This window comes from Alternaria novae-zelandiae, assembly GCF_023758075.1.
Source record: "Alternaria novae-zelandiae strain BMP 2774 chromosome Unknown scaffold_32, whole genome shotgun sequence".
Classification (NCBI taxonomy): Eukaryota; Fungi; Ascomycota; class Dothideomycetes; order Pleosporales; family Pleosporaceae; genus Alternaria; species Alternaria novae-zelandiae.
This window is the reverse complement of record NW_026056992.1, coordinates 126,054-149,267: the sequence shown is the minus strand read 5'-3', so window position 1 is coordinate 149,267 and position 23,214 is coordinate 126,054. Positions and strand designations below refer to the sequence as shown.

General features: G+C 53.9%; 6 protein-coding genes and 1 non-coding gene across 7 annotated transcripts; 5 read left to right on the top strand and 2 right to left on the bottom strand.

Moving 5' to 3' along the window:
• Window positions 1-2,212: 2,212 nt before the first annotated feature.
• On the top strand, window positions 2,213-3,511 carry J4E88_010345 (uncharacterized protein; the record flags this gene model as incomplete). Its single annotated transcript, XM_049403937.1, has 3 exons — window positions 2,213-2,597; window positions 2,646-3,202; window positions 3,251-3,511. The coding sequence occupies 3 exons, from the start codon at window positions 2,213-2,215 to the stop codon at window positions 3,509-3,511; spliced, it is 1,203 nt and encodes a 400-aa protein (XP_049250309.1).
• A 1,165-nt stretch (window positions 3,512-4,676) lies between these two features.
• On the bottom strand, window positions 4,677-5,709 carry J4E88_010344 (uncharacterized protein; the record flags this gene model as incomplete). Its single annotated transcript, XM_049403936.1, has 3 exons — window positions 4,677-4,816; window positions 4,872-5,316; window positions 5,410-5,709. The coding sequence occupies 3 exons, from the start codon at window positions 5,707-5,709 to the stop codon at window positions 4,677-4,679; spliced, it is 885 nt and encodes a 294-aa protein (XP_049250308.1).
• A 1,657-nt stretch (window positions 5,710-7,366) lies between these two features.
• On the top strand, window positions 7,367-10,123 carry J4E88_010343 (uncharacterized protein; the record flags this gene model as incomplete). Its single annotated transcript, XM_049403935.1, has 1 exon — window positions 7,367-10,123. One exon carries the CDS (start codon window positions 7,367-7,369, stop codon window positions 10,121-10,123), a length of 2,757 nt encoding a protein of 918 aa, XP_049250307.1.
• A 3,884-nt stretch (window positions 10,124-14,007) lies between these two features.
• Window positions 14,008-14,093, top strand: J4E88_010342. Its single transcript has one exon. It is a non-coding gene; the product is annotated as a tRNA-Tyr (tRNA).
• Window positions 14,094-14,276: 183 nt separating this feature from the next.
• Window positions 14,277-15,239, top strand: J4E88_010341 (uncharacterized protein; the record flags this gene model as incomplete). Its single annotated transcript, XM_049403934.1, has 1 exon — window positions 14,277-15,239. One exon carries the CDS (start codon window positions 14,277-14,279, stop codon window positions 15,237-15,239), a length of 963 nt encoding a protein of 320 aa, XP_049250306.1.
• Window positions 15,240-17,057: 1,818 nt separating this feature from the next.
• Window positions 17,058-19,506, bottom strand: J4E88_010340 (uncharacterized protein; the record flags this gene model as incomplete). The annotated part of the gene is made up of 2 exons (XM_049403933.1): window positions 17,058-18,732; window positions 18,782-19,506. The coding sequence occupies 2 exons, from the start codon at window positions 19,504-19,506 to the stop codon at window positions 17,058-17,060; spliced, it is 2,400 nt and encodes a 799-aa protein (XP_049250305.1).
• Window positions 19,507-19,755: 249 nt separating this feature from the next.
• Window positions 19,756-21,851, top strand: J4E88_010339 (uncharacterized protein; the record flags this gene model as incomplete). The annotated part of the gene is made up of 2 exons (XM_049403932.1): window positions 19,756-20,471; window positions 20,519-21,851. 2 exons carry the CDS (start codon window positions 19,756-19,758, stop codon window positions 21,849-21,851), a joined length of 2,049 nt encoding a protein of 682 aa, XP_049250304.1.
• Between the last annotated feature and the right edge of the window lie 1,363 nt (window positions 21,852-23,214).

Below are 23,214 nucleotides of genomic sequence, written 5' to 3'. Positions count from 1 at the left end.
TCTTTTGGGGCGTGGCTCGGATTCCTCAGCACCGGGCGTCCCCGTACTGGCACGTCACCAGCAGAGACCCCGGCAGTAGCGGGAGAACAGGTGGTCGCAGATGCTGTCGGCAGCAGGTAGGCGTCTATTTACGGCGCCGGTAATGACGGGTGTGTGTCGCGGGGTTGGATGGGAGCGGAGTGTGGCGGTGGCCCCAGGCGTCAGCGCGCGATGGATGAAGATGTGCAGCGAGGAGCGGTGGCCGGTGGTGTAGGTATGTAAGGGCGGGTCCCTAGACGTGTCTGTCTGGAATGTACCCACTCGCATGCACCAGAGCCGCCGGTCTGGCTGCGCACTCGCGGGCGGATAGTTTGCGCGTTCGTGGGACGCGGTCGGGCGTCGTGTCGCGGAACGGGAGTCGTCTGCGCGGAGGGCGCACAGCAGCGGGCTTGGGGCACAGGATAAGCGTGGTACGGGCGGCGACCTGGGGCGCAGCAGCGGTCCGTCACGTCGTCTCTGCCTGGCTGCGTGTCTGCAGCGGTCCAGCGCCCGAGTCGGAGGGCGAGAATGTCAGCGCTCAGCAGGTGCGGCGATGCCTGCTTTTTCTCACTGTCGGCGGATAGGCGGGCGCGAGAGATGACGAGGTGTGGTGCGGCGGAGACCAAGCAGCGGCAGGCCTATCCACTTCCGTATGCACTCAGTCGTTCGAGTGGTGGCTTGGAGCGATCCCTGCTGCAACACGACAGGCCGTCTGGGGGTTTCCGGAGATGATCGATGATCGATGATCGCGCTCTACGCAAGACGTGTCAGGCGCCGGATGTCAATACACGTGAAGACCGAAAGACTGAGTGCCGCTCGCTGCTACACCGACTCGATGAAAAGAAAAGTCGGTCCTGATGCTCTCCGCATCGCGCGTCGCCAACTCCACCTGGGCGGGCTGCAGAGCCATCAAGCCGCCAGAGACGGCGGCTTACCAGGGCCCTAGTCCCATCCAACGTTCACGGCGATCTCCAGCGCCAATCAGCCTTCTAATCCACCAGCGCGTCCATCAATGCAGGTGCCGCAATATCCACTGGGCCACCACCATGCATCCAGCGTCCAACAGCCCGCCGTGCCCGTTCTTTGTCACCTAGTCAGGCCGGCCCTTTTGCTCGAGCTCTGATGATGTAGCCTGGGGCGCCCGAAACGCCCTTTGTATTTAGGCGAGACTACCGCCGCATATACGGCTGCAGCTGCTTGTCTGACTGAGACGGCTGCATATCTGTCTTCACATGTCGAACCACGATTATAGTAACTCATCACTGATGCCATGTTTCATGTGCCAGGTGCATGTCGATCCGCATAGCGTACCAAGAATGCGGCACCGGACGGAGCGGAAGCTGTGTATTCGACAGCACATGACCATGAGCAGGAACTCAATGTGCATGTATGTTGACCTCGAAAAAGGACCACTGGAGCCAAACCAAAAGGCAAGACAACGCGGTGAGTAATGGGTCATTTCTCTTCTTCACACCAAAATAGGCCTATACAGTAAGGGAAGTAAGGGCCAGAGTGTTGGTGAAGTGAACATCACGAGCATAATGTCGCCGCCAGAACCATGCCAGCATACATGGTTCGGAGCATATCCAGGGAGCGACGTAGTGAGCTGGCTTGATTCTGATATCCAAGTTTGCTTGTCGGGACTGTACGTGGAAGCACCGCATGCGCCCAGGCGACACGAAGCGGCGCTGTTCCAGGCGAGCATCAACGCCTTGCCGCAATGGCCAGACGTGCGCCTCATCGCCAAAGGCGTAGAGTAGATGCAGGTACTCAGGAAAGAGCGGTGGTTAGTATGAAATGTAGTTCGATGGGTCCCTGACTGTATACTGTGCGCCCAGCCACTGCTCATTGGCAAGTTTGCATGCGGATGCAATAGCGATGATGGCTGAGAGTAACAAACAGTAGAGTGCAGACCAGTGCGTGCAGCCGTGAATGCGACGAGAAAGAACTGTGGTAAAAGTTGGTGTTTGCGATGTCGAGAACTGGAGTTGCAGCTCGCAGAGATTTTATTGTGTCGGGGGTGGCTTAGTCATGCCGCGCTCGGCCCTACCATTCGCAATGTGGCATCATTACGAATGTTCCACGGTGGTCAGACGCTGAGCCTATATTCCTCCGGACGCCCTCCACAACAAAGGATTCCCGCACAGGCACCGCTGCACTCACCTCACCGAACGTCACGAGTCTCCCTTTCACCATGGAAGAGCAAGGTCCCCCACCGCAGCAGGGTCCCCCTCAAGGCGGGCCACCACCAGGCTCGTTTTCTATTCCCATTCCCCTCGGACCCAATGGCGAAAAGCCTACGCCAGAGCAAATACAACAGATCAAAATGCAACTAGAGGCCGAGGCAGCGAAACACGGTATCACGGTTCAAGAATACGTCGGAAGATTGCGCCAGCAAGCCATGGCCCAGCAACAGGCGCAAATGCAGGCGCAACAGCGTGCTCAGCAGCAGCAACAACAGCCCATCCAGCCCGGTCCTCCCAAGCCAGAAGCCATTGCTGTCGCCAACTGGCTGAAGTCGCAGGACCTGAAACCTAGGACAGTCGTACATGATGAAAAGAGGAAGGACATGTTCAAAGGTGGGCATTGCACACACCTCAGTTAGACGTTATACTCACCCCCAACAGTCAAGCGAGCAATCCGTGCCCTCCAGTCTCCCGCATATCAAAAAGCCCGAGCAAAGAACCCTCTCCTCCCCGAAGTCATCGATCGTGCCTCCGCCGAGAACTGCTTCAAGCTGCTACCCCTCTCTCTCCTCGCGCTGCGAGTCACAAAGGTCGACGACCATGCGCACGATGGCCACAACCACGCCAAGCCTAAGCGCGTCAAGGGTCTGTGGACAGTCAAGATCGAGCAGCACCAAGACGCGAACGACGACAACTACTACATCTGGCTGTACGAGGGGTCGCAATGGAAGCAGAAGCTGTATGCTGTTGGCGCACTGCTTCTCGTCATCACGATAGTGCTCTTCCCTCTATGGCCGCTTTTCTTGCGACAGGGCGTGTGGTACTTGAGTATGGGCATGCTTGGTCTTATCGGATTGTTCTTCGCCATGGCGATTGTTCGTCTCATTATCTTCATCATCACCGTCTTCACGATACCACCTGGCTTCTGGCTCTACCCTAATCTGTTTGAGGATGTTGGTTTCTTCGACTCGTTCCGGCCTGTCTACGCATGGCAAGAGGTATGTTTCCTTTGCTGAAGCTTGTAGACTCAAAGCTAATGTTTCCAGACCCCCGAAGACATCAAGGCGAAGAAGGCTGCAAAGAAGGAGAAGAAGGCTGCCAAACTCGCCGCAAAGGCCGCCGGTGGAAAACCCAAGAAGGGCGCCATCGACGCTGCCCCCGTTCAAACTGCACCAGCGCCCGCTACTACCCCCGCCTCCGAGCCCGTCAACTCTGCACCACAGCCCACCGGTTCAGAGGCCGCACCAGAGGGTGCTGTCACACAACGGGCGCCGCGCGCAACGGTGGAGGAGGTAGAGGAGGAGTAGAAATCCTTCTTAGAAGAGGATTGCACGTACTCTGATGAAGAGGTAGAGGACGCGTACTTATCGGACTGACAGCGGTTTGACACTTTGCATGGGTTAGCTGGACGGCGCAATAGGCGTTTATGAGAACGGTTCACATCCACCCACATCTATGCACGCAGCAGAGATTTGGAGACGGATTATAGGGCATGGGGTGTCTGGCGGATACCAGGGTGTTTGTACCTGTACATGTTTAGTGTAGCGACTCTTTTCTTGCTACATATTCCAATTCGATCACTTGACAGATTTTCAACTTGTGTATCTGATACCCACGGGACGTATACCGGGTAACACCATGATAAATACCTACTCCGCCACCTTTTCAACCTGTTACACTTTATCACCCTGACAACTTTCTACCAATTAAACAGAAAACTCTGCTTAAGCACTGTCCCATCACCAACAAACCCTCTACCCAAACCTCGTCTCCCAACCACCAACAAAGCCACGTACCCAACGCGGGGTACTTGTCCAATCAATCTCGGAAGTGGGGTCCCTTGTCACATCCATCAAGTTTACTATTTTTTCCTCGCTATCGATAAATTATGCGCGGGCGTAAAGGTAAACGCTTAATGTACATCAAACAAGGTCGATTCATGTCCCGCGAAAAACGGAAAACTCTACACGTGGGTGATTACGGTATGTTCGCTTACGCCGAGGTGGGGAAGGGACGGGATGAACGGTTGTTGCATTCGGTTCGGGGGTTGGGTGCTGGGTTGACCTTGGTGCTGGGATGGGTGTGGTAAAGTTGGGTGGAGGGGGGTTCGTACGAGGGTTTGTTGGTGAGAACACTGGGATGGTATGGAAATAATCATGTTGGCATGGTGGGTTTCGTGCACTCAAATTGTGAGAGAAGATTGAGGGTAGATCTGGAGACTAAGCTGAGAAGGAAGTGGAGAATTGCGGTTTCATGCGTGCAAATGAAGAAACGAGTCGGGATAACAGGTATCTTGACTACATCCAGCGAACGTGCTGGAGGGAAACTTGTCCTTCTCGTACTGGAGGATTATCCTAAACGCCATTCAACCATGCAGTATAATCATTTTTTCCTGCGCCAGCACGCTTCGTCAATGTCGTATGATGAGGCGCCAGAACCAAACGCCCTTGAAACACAGTCTAGCGAGAATTCCTACTCCGCCGATGCAGGCGGCTGGCCGCCCTCGATGCTTTGGTCTGTGTTTTCATGAGTCGAGGCAGGAGCGAGGCCGGAGTGGACGGTGGGGGAGTGGGTGACTTGGCTGGTGGGGTTTTGGTCTGCTAGTTGGCGCTCTGGGTTCGAAATGTTAGCACCGCGCTTCAATGTGGTGGCTGGGAAATGGCATACCAAGTTCTCTTATCCTTAGCTTCAGCATCTGGTTCTCGCGGGTCAGGTTCTGGGTTTCGGCCTGGTAGAAGGCACTCTCGTCTCTTGAAGTCGCGGGGCTGGGAAGCATATCGTGGGGGTCGTAGGGTCCTGCTTGGCCTGATATGGGACGCAGAGCTGGAGATCCGGCATGGCTGCTGTGTCGTGAACGATCAGCGAAGGATGACTGACGACTGATGGTACCGAAACCGAATGGAGAGCGCGATCGAGGATGGGTAGCGGATGGTAAGGGTGAGACGATAGGTGGTGAGATGTGTGTAGACTGTGTGAGGGAGGGAGGTATAGACATGGAACGCTCTGAGGTTGGGGTGCTGTCGTCGACGGCGGAAGCAGAGGGCTGCTGCTGGTTTGCTTGGAGGGTGTTTATCTGAGCTTGTTGGGAACGGATCATGTTGAGTAGACGGTTCTACAGACGTCAGTATAAAGATACATGCTAGACAGAACAGCACAAAAAGCGGTAGTCTGCTCTACACTCTCTGCCATCATGTCGAAAACTCACCACCTGTCCTTCCTGCTCATACTCCAGCTCTTGATGCAGCTCGCCCAAACTAGGCGCACGCTCATGGTGCGGGCTATGCGGCCATGGACCCCTGCTACGGGAGGATGGGCTCTGCTGCATTTCTCCAGGTGCCGGGATAGCTGGGTCGTTCAAGTTGAGGTTCATGCGAATGCTGGACCGGCGACGCGCACGCTCGACATCCCTGCGCATACTACCCGAAGAAGGTCGACGCGTCTCTTCGTTGTGAATACCTGCATTCATAGCGGCAGTGGCAGCGAGTGAGTGCGGTGAAGTAGCCATGGTGCGTGAGTTTGTGGGTGACTGGTTGCGGGGAGAGGGAGATGCATGGGGAGACGCGGGCAGGGTGTTCAGATCGGGCGCCATAGTACTTAGGACTCTCAGGTGGTGGTGTGATGTGCCGTCCTAAGAATGAGGCGCGGGCATAGGATGAAGTCACCAGCGACGCGTGACCTCGTGCTGAGCTCCCGTTCGATGAGGTTGGTGGGGTGAGCGGGGCTAAGCGTGACACCTGGGCGGCCCTGAGCACGGCCAGCGCTACTGCAAGGTACACCTGCGCCCACGCCGCATCCTCCCCAGGTCAGCCTCATTTCCTTTTGCTGTCTGTTTCCTCGCTCCAGCCCTGCGAAATCTCGCGCCGCAATAAGATTCGCACTATTCCCACTGTGCATGCCACCCTTGTGCAGCGGCGGGCATCGCAGCTCGATAATCGATACGTGCATGCACCTCGCCGTCTGCGTCACACCTGAGACGACCTCACCACTATGCAAAACGCCCAGAGTTGTGTCGCTCTACATAGAGCACCCCCGGGTACTTCTGCCGCAGTGCCCGCGCTGCTTTTTCGCGCCCTCACCACATGTTCTCAGATTCAATTCGTGTTTGGCGGGAAGGGGCCATGGGTTCCGCAATAAGGAATATCGAGCTTGCGAACCCCATCCAATATCTCCGAGTATTGACTGTCGGCGATCATTCATGCCGACGTGTCGTAGATCGTGCAGGCCTCGACTCCAGTCACGACGCCGTGCAATCAAATCTCCACGTTGGGCCAGCACGCCAGCAAGCTTCAGCGACGGCCTTGGGCACAGTGGCCCGAGGCTGCCGCTGAAACATCGTGGCTGCACGTCGACAATCTTCATCGTCGTCGGCGCCTGATGAGATCCCGCTGCGTCCGGGCAACACACCTTCGCCGTCTGGCGTCGAGTCTATTATGTAGCTTGCGAGCACTGTCAAAAGACGTTGTGCCGACACTTCACCGGCTAGCCAGGTCAAACACGCCAATTTTGGCCAGGCGAGCGCTAGCGTGCGGCGCCATCGCATCCCTCCCAACTTTCTTCTGAATATGACCGTAAAGGGGCCTTCGTGCAGCCCCTGCGTCCTCGCATCACACACGACGGAACCTGGGAACAGCTCCCCCTGTACGCTACCATGATTAGGGAGCATTCATCTGCGGCAACTAACGCTTGCCACTTTTCCTCTCCACGACTCAACTCAACGTTGACAAGTCGTTTCAGTCCCGTCTGCTTTCCTCTGCTTCCGTCATATCTGCAGCTCGTTCTGCTTCTCTAGGGGCTCATGTCCTGTCCTCTCGTTTGATCTCTCCCTCTCCTAGTATTATACTCCTGCCACCTATACCACGCTCCTTCTACCCCCAACCTGGCAATCTCCACACTCTCTACCGGCGCACTGATCTCGCCATACTGCAGCACTGCACTATTACTCCCACGACAAACTACTTTCTACTGACTCCATACTTTGACTCGGTCCGACGGTTTGCTTACGCTGAATGCAAGCCTACCCTGTCAGGGTCTTGAGGAACGCTTGGATTGCCCGTGCAACCAATTTGCACGACCTGGATTGCCCGCCCACATCTACCGTTTGAGCCAACGTTGCTCTGGTATCGACCGTACTTCGCCGGCTTCATAAGCCAAGGTCGCCCACCATGTCCGCCCTGTCTGGCCAAATCTTTGCTGCTTCGTCCAATCCTGTCGGCAACATGCGGAACAAGACTCACAGCTCATCGATGTCGTCTCGATGGCGCTTCAATCGATCCACCGCGACTCTGCAGGAACCGGAACGGTCACCATCCGTCGCATCACAAACACCGTCGATAGCGAAGAAACAGGCCCCGTTGCCAGCACCTCCTAAGAAAGTGGAACGCGTAGCCTCCAAGATGTCGTTGTTCAGCCTCTTCAGTAAACCCAAAGTAGAGAAAGCTCGCGGGCACACCGAGGTTGGCCTTGCCGTACCAATGCGACCGCAGACGCCACCTAAACCCAGCCCACCGATCTCCATACCCAAGTCTTCTCTCCGACAGAATCCTTCTCCGCCCGCCCAGCAGACGATTCGCGCACGCTCAAGCCAGATCTTCCGACCCGTTTCGATGCGACCAGCTGCATTACACCACGAGTTCGGAAACTGGGATCCACCTCCGCTGTTCCAGGCTTTCCCGCAGTCTTTGAAGCACGCTACCGTACAGGCATGTGTGTTCGCCCCGGAGATCCTGATGAGGACACAAAGTCAGAGACAACAGGCTGAATCGCTGCGCGAGAAGTTAGACATCCAGCGCGACTTGTCTACCATCGCAGAGAACGGCGCAGAGACTAAGAAACTAGAAAAGAACCACAAGCGCCTCATGTCCAACTCGGTGCTGAACCCACAACCTCCGGAGCTTGTCAACAAGATATACATTCTGGTCACGGCCGGCTTTGTGCTACAGTATGCCGGTGATGGCGCGTTCGATCGCTTGCCTGAAAAGGTGCTCAAACTCGGCAAGGAATCAGCGGCATTTGCGTGCGATCTCATACCTGGCAAGCACTGGGTGCTACAGATATCCAGCCACGCAAGCGACGACGGAACATTTGAATCAGGACCAAAGAACTCTCTTCTTGCTCGGTTGCGAACACAAAATGCCACCATGCGCAAGACAGCCACAAGCTTTCTCCTCGTTCTTGAGAGTGCGGAAGAGATGGACGAGTGGATGACCAGTGTGCGTAAGGAGATCGACAGCCTCGGCGGCATGAAGGCAAAGGATGACTACGCGCGAGCGTCCTCTTCTACAGATGACTCCGCTGGCAAGAACTCCTCAGAAACAACTAGTCACCGGTACAGGGTCAACCGCGACCCAAATGCTGTCAGCAGGATCGTGTCCACGGAGCCGCAGCTTTCAACGTCGCCGAAAATCGTGGCCTCTGAATGGGACGCCAGTGAAAAGGACCAGACCAAGATCAGCATCGACTCTTCTAGTGGACAGTCGGCTCGGTACAACAATAACAATAACAGCCGCATCTCAATCGAAATGTCATCGGTTGCTTCGACGCCTGTCTCTCAGCATCAAGTACAGCTTGACCAGCTTCGCGGACGGTCACGATACTCGTTCATGTCGACAGCGACGTCAGCTTCAGGCGCAGGCACCCGCAACACATCGCGGGAGTCGTCTCCAGCACCACACTCCCCTCTCAAAGATGAGTTCACCACTGGAGAGAGTGAGCCCATGCGAAGTGCCATGTCGCTGCGGTCATTCCACATGAACCCCAGTAACTCCATGTCGTCTCGCCGCAGGTCAATGCAGCCCTTGCCAATCACTAATGAGCACTTGATCCAGACCACGACTGTGCCCTCTACAATCAAGCGACACTCCTTGTACAGCCCGGTCTCTCCGACAGTGCCAGAACTAGGGAAGCCGTTCGTCGCGGGCCCGGTCGTACCAGTGAAGGAGGAGGCAGCTCAAAGCACGGTCGACAACGCGCCAGCCCGCTCGTCTCCCTCTCAGCCGAAGATCGATACTTCCGTTCAGGCCGCTAGCGATGACGTTGTACCCACTCGTGAGGATAGCCCAGTACGGTTCAACGCGCACATCTACAGCGCTACACCTCGACGGGATACCATTTCACCTCCTCCCAAAGAACCTGCTCCTGTACCCCCGCCACCCGCCCAGCGTCAGTCAATGATGGGCCCGGCACCAATGTATGCTTCTACTGCCAGTGCTGGTGATGGCAAGACTCGTCGCAGGATCTCGCCAAAGCCCTTCTTACGGCCATTTCCAGTTCGTCCTCAAGCACAGCATGGCGACTCGTCCACGATCCTGCCAAGGCGGCAGTCTTCTCTCACGCCTTCGCCAACACCTTCGCCACTGCCATCTGGTATGGTCATGAACCGATCGGTGACTGCCCCTGTAAGGCCGCCGTCGGCAGCTTCGAACATGACGCCCACCACCAACCCACACAGTCTGCATTCCGCGCAGGCATCGCAACAACTGCGCCGTCCTGCTTCAGTACAAGTACGCTCAGCCGACCACGCGCCTTTCCTGTCAAACCGCCCAATCCGCGCCATCGCATCCACACCGTCCTTTGTTCCCGGCCGAAGAATGTCCAACGCACTTGCTCCATCATCAGACACCAGATCTCACAAGCCAACACCTAGTGTCGAAGCACTCCGACAGCAAGCTTTCGCGCAGCAAAAGACAATTACACCCCGACGAAGCCTTGCGTCCATGGGCCTACCACCACCCGCCCCGCCACCAACCATGCCACTACCGACACTACCGACCCCACCGCGCAACCTGACTTCACCCACACCTCCACCCAACATGCCGCTCCCTCCACCACCACCATCGAGCATGGGTCTCCCCGCTCCACCACCCACCATGCCACTGCCTCCCACACCACCCGAGGCCGCGTTACGTGCTTCGGCAGTCTAAAACAAATCTGTTACAACCTCGATATTGATATTGTCTATACCCGCTGGCGTTTGGATCACAAGCGACCAGGATGCGGTCGTTACGTCGTCATGTCTTTTCTTACGTCCCTGTTATGCCGACCGATACAAAAATCTTGTTTTTGCTTGTCGCGCGATACCAGTCTGCTTATTTACCGTCGTCCTCGCTGCTACCATCATTTTCCTTTATGCTTGTCACCTGCTTCGCTTCGTTGTGTATCCTTATATCTTACGCTTCATGTATTTTGCCCTTACACCACTCCTTCCATCTTCTTCGATTCGTCTTCCCTAGGGAAGAGGGGCTGTGCCCGTTTTTAGTGCTTTGGGCCGCTTTTTTCTTTTCGTGGTAATGAATTAGGGCTTGGGTGGCTGCTCTTTTTGGTTTTCTATACCATCTTTGGATTGGAAGGATGTGGGATATAAGGGACACGAACACAGATTGGAAGTTCGTTCATCGGCGCTTTTTTGCTTGGATGGGGAAAAGCGTTGGTGTGGTTACATAGTATGGTTAAGACAGAATGATATATTCTACATACTACTATTGTTCCTTTTGCGTGTGAGAGGGCTATGCTGATATTGCTTCAAGTGTGTGTTGTCCGAACTATCCGATGAGTGGAGTGAGTGAAGCTCCCATTGTGTTGTGCATAGCTCTGAGTATAGGCCGTCGTGCAGCCTGAAAGACTACCCGGGTGATGTAATTGCGCTTCTGCCGAAACGAAGATGGGTTTAGCGAGTAGACATCGAAAGTGTGCGAGGCTTGGATTTGTGGTGTAGAGTGTCGTGGTAAGACATGCTGGTTGTTGTGATGTATGCTGCGCCAGAGAACAATTTACCCCATGCTGGGTAGAAAGCGTGCCCATGTGTCGGCGTACAACCTTTCATCTTGCTTCCGGAAAACCGCGAAGGCTATAGCGAGTAGGATGAGGCGCGCTGCAATGTAAAGCGATCCCGAGAGCCATGCGAGTATGGTGGACATGCGGTCCAACCTTGTCGTTAAACCATACCATTGGTTACAAAGCTTCGTCGTTGTTTCTCGTGAATTGTTGATTGTTTCGATAAGCAGGGGCATCATCTCTTCCGGGGGTGACTCCCCATGAAAGGTAGGAAACACACGAACTCCACGAACTCTCGAGGCATCGTCTAGAGCAACGACCAGTTCGTATACGGTCTTTTTGCTCAAGCCCTTCCAGCCCCTTAGATACTTTGCGCACCAAGACCGGGACGCCTCACCCTTCCCCACCCCGTTTCTCACCTCAAAGAGAGATTGTAGGCACATTCGAAGCCACAAACTACTAGGGTTTGCGTCCGTGCATAGTTCGTCATCTATGTATGAGAGCCGCACACGTTTCAAACTTGTGCTGGAATCAGGCTCACGCGTGGTCTCGCTAAGACCTTCTACGGGGGATATCATGGGTGACTCCATGAGAGACTCCATAATCTTTATGACTTTGTTGGCTTTCCTCTCCGTGACTGCATTGAAAACAAATAAGACAAGCAAGTTACTCAGCGGTAATGTAGACGACAGAACACTTGCAACTTGCCAAAGTCTCCTTTCAACTTGACTTGGGAAGTAACTTTGCCAGGCAGCGCAGTGAATGGCTCCAAAACACATTGTAGATACTGCTAAAGCGTACGTCAACGTGACATATTGCGTCCCGTGCGACTGGAGTCTCAGCAGATCGTTTGCTATGCGAATCTCCATATTGATCGGGCTATGATGTATCGTCGGCCGGACGGTTCGTGCGAAGAAGGGTTCCCCATTACGATAAAATTCGTCCTCATGGAAGTCCCCATAGAAATTCTCGCTGATTAGGGTGATGGGAACGTCGACTTCCTTTGGTTTCGCCAGATTCGCTCCGTAAGTAGCTACAGCTAGGGCAGCAAATGCTACAGTGCAAACCTCTAACAGGCTGATGGGCAGGCTATACCATTTTCTTGTAATGACGGAGACGATCAACCACAAGATCTGGAGTGCTGCAACTGTCTTCAAAAGATTGTCTGCCTTGGACTTGTCCAAGATTTCCTCTTTAGTAATGCGGATATCTTCAGGCAGGCTGTGTTTGTTCGGAACACAACACCGCGCTAAGCCATGTGCTGTGACCAGATTATAGCTAGGTAACGGACCATCTCGCTTTCGAGCGATACCGCCCATGTTGGCGAAATAAGAGTGGGTCAGAGTCCATTTTTTGGATCTCTCGAATTCGATGTTGACTTCCTTGATTCCGGAAGCGGCAACGGCAGGCATCGGTTGCGATGAGGAACTTGAGCGGGAGTTGAATAGCCAGTAGAGTAATCGGCAGCCGCGACCATATTCCACCTCCCATCCGAAGGACTCTTCCTGTTCTTTAAGTTCATGTAGGTCCTCAACTGCCATTTGCAGCTCACAAACTGCTTTTGCGAATATAAACTCTGGGAAGACGACGGTGATTACCATCCATTTGGTCTTCCGCAGGATCTTCCTCCATGTACCGTCAGCGCGGCCAGGGACGTTGAGGTGAAGGATGGTCCAGGTACAGGCGAAAACAGTGGTCAAGCAACTCCAAAGAATCGTCATCGTCCCGCGCTCGGCTGGGCCTTTCTGCCATCCTGTGTATTTCGGAGTCGTATCTGTGGCTGTGCTGTTCGAGCCTTCGACCGAGTGGAGAAGAAGGAAGAGTGCGCATACGGTGCGCAAGGCCAAAGAACCCATGGTCCGTATTTCAAGGCGTCGTGAAGAGTGAACAGCCCAGGAAGGTCAAAAATAAGACTTTGAAGGAGGAAATAGGGTCGATGAACGAGCAGAGGGAATTGAAAGACGACGAGCAATAAGCAAAGAACGCTGACTGAATTGCTTTAGAACGCTCTGGCTGTTCAGCTGAACTGCAAGATGCAGCCAACCATGGAGGCTGAGCGAACGCCATCTCCAGAAGCTCTAGTCAGTGTAGACGGCTCAAAGCCACATCTGCACAGCCAGTCGCTAGAACGATGCTTGCGACTTGCGTATGCATCGCTATTTTGCGAGCGCATTAACAGCGTATGAAGCGATAACAGAAAAGCTTCCCTTGGCCTCCTTTCGCGCCTGTAGAGTTCAGCTGCTACGATGCCAAAGTCGCATGCCCGGTGCACGAAGTACGCCATTCTTGCCTAGCTGCATTGGGAACTGTGGCTTTCCTTAACGTATACGCTAGTAAGAGGCATCCAAGAAGACCTCTTGCGCATGTAGTGGCTGAGCGTAACTTGTAAGGAAGATGCTTGGTGTTGCGAGGCAGTCGTGTGAGTGGAAGGCGCCAACGACAGCGAAGCCCCTCGACTGCGCAAAGCCGAGGAAGCTGCGACCCCCATCTGGACACGCCATGACGAGTAAAGAGCTTGTCGAGTAAGGTGCGATGAACTATCGAGAATTTTGAGAGAGGTGCATCCAGCAAGCAAGAAAAACTTGTCAACCTATAGGCAGAAATCGCTTGTCACGATGCTGGGGTCGTCTAGCTGAACTGAAAGTTGTCTTGCCTAGACATACGGCGTTCCTCACGCAGTGTCGACAGCATTTTGAACTGCAACAGTGTGCGTGAGAGGCATCTAATCGCAGATCAATAAAGGAGTAGCTCTCTTTTGTGTTTCGAGTTGTTTAAGCGAAGGTGATGTTCTGTATGTGAGATGTGTCCACGGATAACGGACGAAGTGGGGAACGAAGGATACCAAAGAGCAGCTACCAGTACCCCGCATTGTTACTACGGCTGACAGAGTCTGTGTTGCTCGCCGCCTTCAGGGATGCTTACTCTGGTACGACAGATGTACGAATCCACTTCAGTTCTCATCAGATTTTGGAGTATATATATGCTAATTTTTTCAATTTCCGCATAACCAAGCACGACTTCGATCTGAAGTATTCTCCCCGTAGCTCAGTTGGTTTAGAGCGTCTGACTGTAATATCTGCTGTTATCAGAAGGTCCCTTGTTCGACTCATGGTGGGGAGATCAGACATCTTTTTTTTGCTCCTTTGTGGGCATCTTCGCGTTGCGAGTTCTGCCACCTAGTGTCACGACGGCCGGCTTACGTCACTAGCTTGACTCGCAAACCTGGGCTTCAATACGGCACACCTCAGATTGCCAGAACGTGAAGCATCATGTGGCCCAAACGCCCTGGGCCATGCATTCGAAATGGCTTCGAAAGCCCCACGCCGAACCACCGCTCGCGAACTTTTTTGTCCCTCCCTGCCAGCTGAGGTGTGGATCAACGTCTTCCGCTATCACACCGATCTCGCGCACCTCTGGAATGTTGTGCGACGCGTCTCTCCCACCCTCCGCGCATGCGTCGAGCATGCTTTCGGCGAGCACTTCCTCAAAGACATACACATAGACTTCCAGCTCGAGAAGTACAACCTGGGCGGGAAGAGCAAGAGACCAGAGGTGTCCACGCGGCTCGCGCGACGCGGCAAAGGCAAAGATAAGCTCACAGCCTGGTTCAAAGATGAGCGACCAGCTCCTGGTTCGGAGAAAGGGGAGGGGAAGAAGGAACGCGAGCACTACCACAAAGTGACGCGCCGCTGGGAAGAAAACGTCAAGAACTGGAAAGCCGAGATGCCCAACTACACAATCAGCATCGGCGACCTCGTAAACGACACCGAACTATCCGACCTCACCATCGACGTCGCAGCGCGCGAAATCAACTTCAACTGGAAGAACATGCTCCAGCTCTTCTTCCGCGAACAAGAACGCCTCCGCATCCTCAAAGACGAATGGCACATCAAGACCGCCAAGAAGATACAAGCCAACAGCGCGCGCCTGAAAAAGGGCGAGAAGCTCATGCCCTCGGATTACCCGCCGCCGTGGTCGACCGCCGAAGCAGAGATAAGGAAGGATATCAGGCGAGCGAGATTGAAGGAGCATTATCGCGACGACGAGCAGATGGTGTGGGCGATCGACTCGTTGAAGCATTTTGAACAATACGGCGCGGCGGCTGGTAGTGCTAAGGCGCTTAAGCTTAACCCAGACCTGCCAGGTGCTGGGCTGGGTGAGAAGTGGTTCGGGAGTGTGAATCTGGTGCAGGAACTCTATCTCGATGAGTGGAGTTGTATGCATCGGATTGACACCAAGGTTGAACATATCCGGAATGGGACATGAGGCACGGCGATACAGTCTCCTTGCGAGGAGCATCGGTATTTTGGGTTGGAACGAACAGCAACAGCTCGAACACCGTCATCTGGGCCAGCCGAAACAGGCGTCACTGTTACGATACGATTGAGGCTCGCGCGAGTCCGCAGGATGTCCGGAGTGTTGTGACATGACTGATTTGCGACTGCTCAATGAATGTGGTCAGATACACGATACTTTCGTTGTCGCACTCGCAAGTCCGTCACCCCAGACATTCTGAGGACATCTGCAAGCTCACGCATACACCGGCATGGTATACTTGACAAAGATGCAATACTACGCTGGCACAACGTTCTCGCGACAGAAAAATCCCCCAAGTCAGGTGTGAACTGGCAAGTCCATCGACTGTCCATACATCTACTAGAGACCCATTCACATACGTGTTTCCACCCACAGTAGCCTTCGTAACCCGCTAGATATAAGCTTTAGAATTGCCGAAAAGGTTTATTTAGATCATTTGCTCCGAGTTTCGAGAGATCATAGGCTCAGTATAGTCGCTATGCTATGGTAACAGTACTGAACCTATGATCTCTTTCAACCCTCAAAGCAAATCATCTAAAGAAGGTTATTTTGACAATCACATGAGCAATTTGTTGACACGCAAGCGTATTCATGGTCTACGATTACTGTGACATGAGTATTCTATTACACATTGAATTCGACAGCCGCCAGCCATGGCGCCTTGCCGTTCCTCGACTGTGCCCAGCATTTCATGGTCCCAAAAACACAAGACCGCCACACAATTCAACATCGACAGCTCAGAGACACCGCCCTAAAAAGCCATCTCGATTAGAACCCCAACAATCTACACTGCGTCAGCAAACACTCGCACCACATCCTAAGACAAATTACATACCAATCCACCCATTCTACTTCGCCTCAGCATCCGCATCCGCATCCGCATCCGCGCCAGCACTAGCAACAGAACCGATAGGAACAACAATAGCAGTAGCGCTAGCCTTGGCCAGCAACGACGCCCTGATACTCTCCATAGCCTGTGCGCGCTTACAGAAAGGAGCGCCACAGTTAGGGTCCGGCGCGCCGCCTTCTCCGGCCATGGTGAGGGAGGCGAGGGCGCCTAGGGTGATGAGGAGGGGGGTGGTGATGTGCATTGTTTTGTTTGTGGGGGGTGTGAGACGTGGGCTGGTTTGGTTTGTGAGGTCCGAGGTAGTGGGTATTGGGTAATTGTCTGAGATATTGGTCAGATGGAGGTGATTAAAGGGGGTTGGATGTGTCGGGGTTGTTGGTTGTTCTGCAGGTGTAGAGTGGAGGGAGAAGATGTCAGGAGAGTTTTTGTGCGTATATATATGTATATATATAATGAGTGCGTGACGATGGGAAGCGGACGAAGCTGCGTCATTGAGTGAGTGTTGGCCGGTGATGCGGACAGCACTCCATCTGGTCAAAGTTATAGGCAGTCACAGATGCGGTAGAGGTCTGCTGCGTGGCAAATTGGAGGCATTTGACCCATGAAGCCATGAACGTGACGTGCCGTGACGCATAACTTGCTCAGGTTCTATTTGACTGGGTCTCATAGCCCACTATAACTCGCTGACATCGCAGTGAAATGCAAAGAGGCGTATGGCGTGCTTTCGTTCGAGTGGGTGAGAAGGCATGACGAGTATGGGGGTCGGGCGCTTCGACAGGCTGATTGAGGTGAGCGTTTGCTGTGAGTACGTAGCCCAACACGTTGATAGACTCGACAGTGAGAGACCGAAAGCTCTGATGATTACTGATATGGCTATGGCTTACGTCGAATGCGACAAACAAAACGCATGTGATATACCACTAATGGATAAAGCTCTCCCAATCCATCTCTTTCGGCTCGTCGTCTGAATCCACTGCAGGAACCCGAGTGCTGCGAGGCTCAACGGACCGCACAGGCTGATCCATTTCTATGTCGGTGCTTACTTCGCTCGATCCTACGCTAGGAGTCGGTTTCTTGTTGTCCTCGATAGACTGCGTCGGCCATTGCGACTCCGAATCACTGCTATCACTCGAACCATCGCTTGATTCTGAGGTAGGAACTTCCACCCTAGTATCGTCGATGGGGGGTTGAGGTAGACCATGGTCTTGTGCATTGTCGTCACTCGTGTCATCGTCTTGGGAGCTAGATTCGCTTGGAGACCCAACGGGCTTTGAGCTTTGACCTTGTAGTGCAGCATAAGCGTGTGTACCGCGGGTCTGTAGCTCAACCGTTTGCTGAATGGACGGCTTGCTCCGATGCCCCGGCTTTTGCGTTGGTGCCTCGGTATCATCTTCGGAGCTAGACTCGGCAGTGTCTGAGCTGTGCCCTTGAAGGATGGGTGGCACATCAAGAGGCTTCTGGTTTGCAAGAAAGGCAGTCTCAGGCGGTGGAGTGTCGAGCTCCTCCCATTCGGTACGCCAGGGTGTCCAGGAGCGCCAACCATCGGGGAGTGTTATAATCTTTTCGCCTTCTTCTGGATCATCCTCGTCGCTCTCTTCGCCGATATTGGCTTCTTCAAGTTTGACGGTTGGCTCAAGATCCAGCATATCCCAAAGGGCGTGCTCCTCCCTTCGACTGATCTCTCGATCGAACTCACCCAGGGTTAACTTGCGGGGTCCAGGCTTCTCAGGTACGATGTCAGCAGGTGGATTTGTGGGCTGATCCGCAATATCCCTCGACTGAGACGCACTTCGCGAAGGGGGTTCGCTTTCTCCTACAAGTGATTCTTCATCTGAATCTGACAGAGCGAGTTGATCAAAGGGAAGTGGCGTCCCGCTCCGTTTGGCTCTTGCACTGAAATCGGGAGTCTCGTTGCCAGATGTTTCAGCGTCTGTCGTTTGAGGCTCTATCGATGGCTCCGCTGGGGTCATAATTTGCTCGACCTCATCCCAGGGCACCTCTCGTTTGGTATTGTTACGTCGGTAACGGGACCATTTGCCTTCGTATACTCTCAGCGCACATCGTCGGGCTACCCCCTTCCATCTCTCTTGACCGTTCTGCTGCATCCCCACAATATCGATGGCGGTCAGAACATCCCTTTTCTTTACTAGAGGAATACCGCCTTTCACACGGTGCCTTTGTGATCGAAGACGTGAAGTAGCCTGTATGAGAGCCGTCTGGACGAGTCGCTTGGTGACGGAGAGAACAAGTGTGTGGAAGTCGTTGAAGGCGGTCCGGTAGATGCTTGGTTCTCGAGCCAGCTCCGAGGTGTATTCGGACCAATGTGGCCAAGGGGATGGTATCGTAGGCGAGCGGTTCATGAAGACGGTCTTGGAGAGAGTGAGCATGACCTGTGGGTGTAATAGAGTGGCTTCTGGAATATCTTCGAGGATGCCGTGCTTTCTCTTGGGCGCTTTCTTGTCAGGTTGGTCGCCTGCCTCTGATTTGAGAGATTGTTCGGGATATGTGCATTCGCCCGTATTCCGTCGTACGCAGTTGGCGCATGGTGTTGCTCGATCGCACTTTTGCTTGAACTTTTTGCATGAGATACATGCTCTGTGATATGTCAGCATGCTGTTGCCTGGTGTTGGTAGGCCTTGCATACCCTACGACGACTCTTCCGCCTCTCCGTGACGGTTCTGGCTCGCTGGCAGGCGGTGATGTGGTCGCTCGGTCACGACCAGTGTCGTGTGCGCTCTCAATCTTGTCAGCTACAGCAGGCGTGATCAGCCAGTAGTCGCCGAATCTCTCTCGCTCCTGGCTAGCCTCAAAGACGTCCTGCATCCACGCCAGGGCTTCACCCGCAAGATCCAGCTGCTCGTTGCACTCGTCGCCCACGTCGATGGCAGCAGGGACGTCGCGGAGTGTCACCTTAGCATCGCCCTGCCTGGTAGCAGCATCTTGAAGCAACAATAGCAGCTCCTGCGTCTCTGGTATGCTCTTGGTGCCGATCGCTCTTGCTATGCCGGGGATGTCGTCCCTTCCCAATCGCTCAAGCGCCGCGAAGAAGACAGCCTGTTCCTGTGCTGACCAATGTGAAGCGCCGATTTGTCTGTTGTAGTACTGGAAGCTCTCGGCATCCGTCTCGAAGCGCGCAGCAGCCCGAGTCACGTCCTCGTTGAAGAGCACGCGGTAGGCGTCGTTGTACTTTCCCTCGAGGTAGTATTTGCGCACGCGGGCAGGATCGATCGACTCTAGACGACGGCGTTTGCGTGGCGTGTGCGACGTAGACGACTGGCGGCGCGATGTTGGTCGTGTAGGCGGTCGCGAACTTTCATCGCTGGAATCTTCTGACGGTTCGGAATGCTTGTAGTCGGATGCGGAACTCATGGCGGATGCGAGAGGGCAGGCGCGACCTCAGTATCGCCGTGGAAGATATGCTGAGTCACGTCATGCAGTTGTGCGCGTATAGCGGCCATGGTGGGCGGTGATGGTCGCAGTGTCCCAAGGTTGGTGAAGAGCGCGGAAACATTTTGGTGGGGCCAGGCCTCGGCGTACCGCGTCTTGTACCATGGACCTGCGTCATGCATCGTGACTTGGCAACATCTTCGCTCCCACTTTGTCCTGGCACGCGTCTTGATGTTCCGCTTCGCCCAGCATGCGTTGAGGAACTGCACGCGAATGGGCTACCAGCCTGTTTGCGCAACCACGAGATATGCTTCAAGAAGGGCCAAGAGCCCCCAGGCCGTGGTCCCCAGTCCGCCCCCAGCTCCTCCGCCTCCGCCTCCGCCTCCACCGCCGCTGAAGATCCAGCTGCGCGAGTACCAGGAAGACTGCATACAAGCTGTGCTGTCCTACCTCGATGCTGGCCACAAACGCCTCGGCGTCTCTCTGGCGACGGGTTCCGGCAAGACCGTCATTTTCACCCACCTCATCGACCGCATAGCCGCCACTGGCGACGCTTCCCAGACGCTCATCCTCGCCCACCGCCGCGAACTCGTTGAACAAGCTGCACGCCACTGCAGCCTCGCATACCCCGATAAACATGTAGACATCGAGATGGGCAACAACCAGGCCTCTGGTGCTGCCGACATAACCGTCGCCTCCATACAGAGCATCACATCGGGTGGACGATTGGAAAAGTTTGACCCTTCGCGGTATAAGCTCGTACTGGTGGACGAGGCACATCACATTGTCAGCCAGACATACCTGGACGTCTTGGAGCATTTCGGTCTGAGACATGCGACTGACTGGACCAAGTCAAACGCTCCTGCCCTCGTCGGCGTGTCGGCCACCTTTTCGCGCTTCGACGGAAGGAAGCTGGGAGCTGTCATTGACCACATCGTCTATCATCGGTATGACACGAGCTTTCTCGAGCATAGACCCAAACTGACACGTCTAGTGACTATGTCGATATGATCGATGAGAACTGGCTTTCCGATGTCATCTTTACAACAGTCGAGATCAAGGCCGATTTGACCAAAGTGGGCACTGGCGCTGGTGGCGACTTCCAAACCGGCGCCCTCTCTACAGTCATCAACACTGCTGAGACGAACGAGCTCGTCGTCAAGACTTGGCTAGCAAAGGCAAGGGACCGACACTCCACCCTCATATTCTGCGTCGACCTCAGCCATGTTACCGACTTGACCGCTAGGTTCCGGACGTCCGGCATCGATGCCCAATATGTCACCGGTGACACACCTCCAAAGATCCGCAGCGCGCGTATAGACGCTTTTAGGAATGGCGATTTTCCGGTGCTGCTGAACTGCGGTGTCTTCACTGAGGGGACGGATATTCCAAATATCGACTGCGTGCTGCTAGCTCGCCCCACCAAGTCTCGTAATCTCCTCGTTCAGATGATCGGACGTGGCATGCGGTTACATAAGGACAAGCAGAATTGTCACATCATCGACATGGTTTCGGCACTTAGCACCGGAGTAGTGTCAACGCCTACGTTGTTCGGCCTCGACCCGGGCGAGATCGTCGACCAAGCAGACACTAAAAGCTTGACGAAGCTTAAAGAAAAGAAGCTTTCTGACAAGCAACGCGAAGAGGAAGCTTCCGAGCTTAGGAAGAAAACTGTCGCTAAAAAGTTACCCGGAACCGTCTCCTTCACTGAATACGACTCTGTGCATGATCTGATAGCCGATACTTCCGCCGATCAATACATACGCAATATTAGCCAGAACGTTTGGGTTGCCGTTGGCGACGGAAAGTACGTTCTCAGTGGCAATACTGGCAACTACTTAGTAATTGAACCATCCGGAGATGTCGAAGGTCGATTTATCGCCAAGTACCACTGGAAGTTGCCGGCTGATAAAATCGTCAACAGCCCCTGGGGTAGAGCGCGTGTCATCGCCGAAGGTGACTCATTCGACCATGTTGTTCACGCGGCAGACACATATGCGATTGACGCTTTCCAACACTTCTACATCTCAAAGCATCAAGCATGGCGTAAGGGTCGTGCGTCGCAAGCTCAGGTCGACTTTTTGAACAAATTCCGTCCCAAAGAAGATGCCTTAAAGCCGGAAGATGTGAGCAAGGGCAAGGCGGGTGACATGATCACCCGCCTCAAACATGGAATGAAAAGTCGATATGACAAAGCGGGTGTGAAAGAAAGGACTGAACAGCGCAAGAAAGCTCGCGCGGAGACCTTGGAGCAACGACTCCAAGGACAAGTACGAGTCGGGCCTTTGGAACAAGGCTCAACACTCAAAGAGAAGCTGCTTGAGTAAGGCATCGCGATCTTTGCATATATCTCGCGTGAGAATGTCTTCGCAGACACGATCTAGTGTCGCGGAAATAATGTTGGCTTGCAGCTCCAAGCGATAACCTCGCACTACGCTGAGTCGCTAGCCTCGGCAAGTGCGCAGCCGCGGAGAAATACAAATTCGAGCACGCAGACCTACCAGACCATTCATGGTATCTCCGACGCGTGGTTTCCTGCTAGATTTCCGACTTATCCCTCATAAGCTGGAAAACAAGCAGGAAACCATGCGTCAGAGATACTATGAGTGGTCTGGTGTACTATGGTTGTTGAGTTGAGAAACACTGAAGCCAAGGCTTACTTCGGACGCGTGATTTCCAGCTTAGAGCTATAGTCAGAGTGTGCTGTTGCAAGGCTGAGATGAAAGATTCAATGATTTTAGTTTTTAAATCTTTGAATCTTTCTTCTCAGCCATGTAATAGCACACTCTAGCTATGGCACTAAGCCAGAAAACAAGCAGGAATATGTCGCGTCTATTTCGCATGCGACGAAATATCAACCGAGTTTTTTTCGATACATTGGACTCTGCAGAAGAGTGACAAATGCCATGTCTGCAGACCACAATTTGTTCGCAATAGTCCCAATACCAGAACTGTTACACGCGATTTCGCCCTGTGAGCACTAGGAAGTTTCAAAAATTCGCGCAATATTGGCAACTACCGTGCATCAGACCAGACCAAAGAATGCGCAAGTCTAGCATCTCTAGAGCGACCGATCATCCGCTCAAGTATGGCATCTCCGCTGGATGGATGTTGGATCCACATCAAGAGCCGAGCCCCCACACCAAGTTCAGCCTTCTCGGTCCGGCCAGGAACAGACTTTAGCGGCATCAAGGCCCGCTAACGCCATCGCGTACACATATCACGCGCTATCCCCAATCTGAGCGTTAAAGATAAGCTCGCATATCAGAGCGTATCTGGTATGGTAATTCGAGATGACCGAAGCCTGGCGTTCGATGCTAGCTAGGATGATGACGGAATGCTGGATGCGATTGTTCCCCACAGATCGAAGTCGAGTTTCCGCGGTATTGCTGTGCAGCAGCTGACGTTGACCACACCGTTGACGTATCCAACTAGCTGGTTGAAGGGTGCCACTACGTTCTTAGAACACTCCGGGTTTAACATAGTATCACCAACTCCAAACAACTTCGATTGCCCCGTCTGCCTTTTGTCCGGTCTAGTCTGGTCTGGTATCTCAGCATCGTCATCTTGCCTATACGTCGCTTTGCGCATATCCTTTCCGCTCCATTGGCATAATTTCATGAATATTTCAAACCTGTTTGATCGCAGTGGCCATCACGTATAGCACAAGCCCTATACCGATCCTACTGA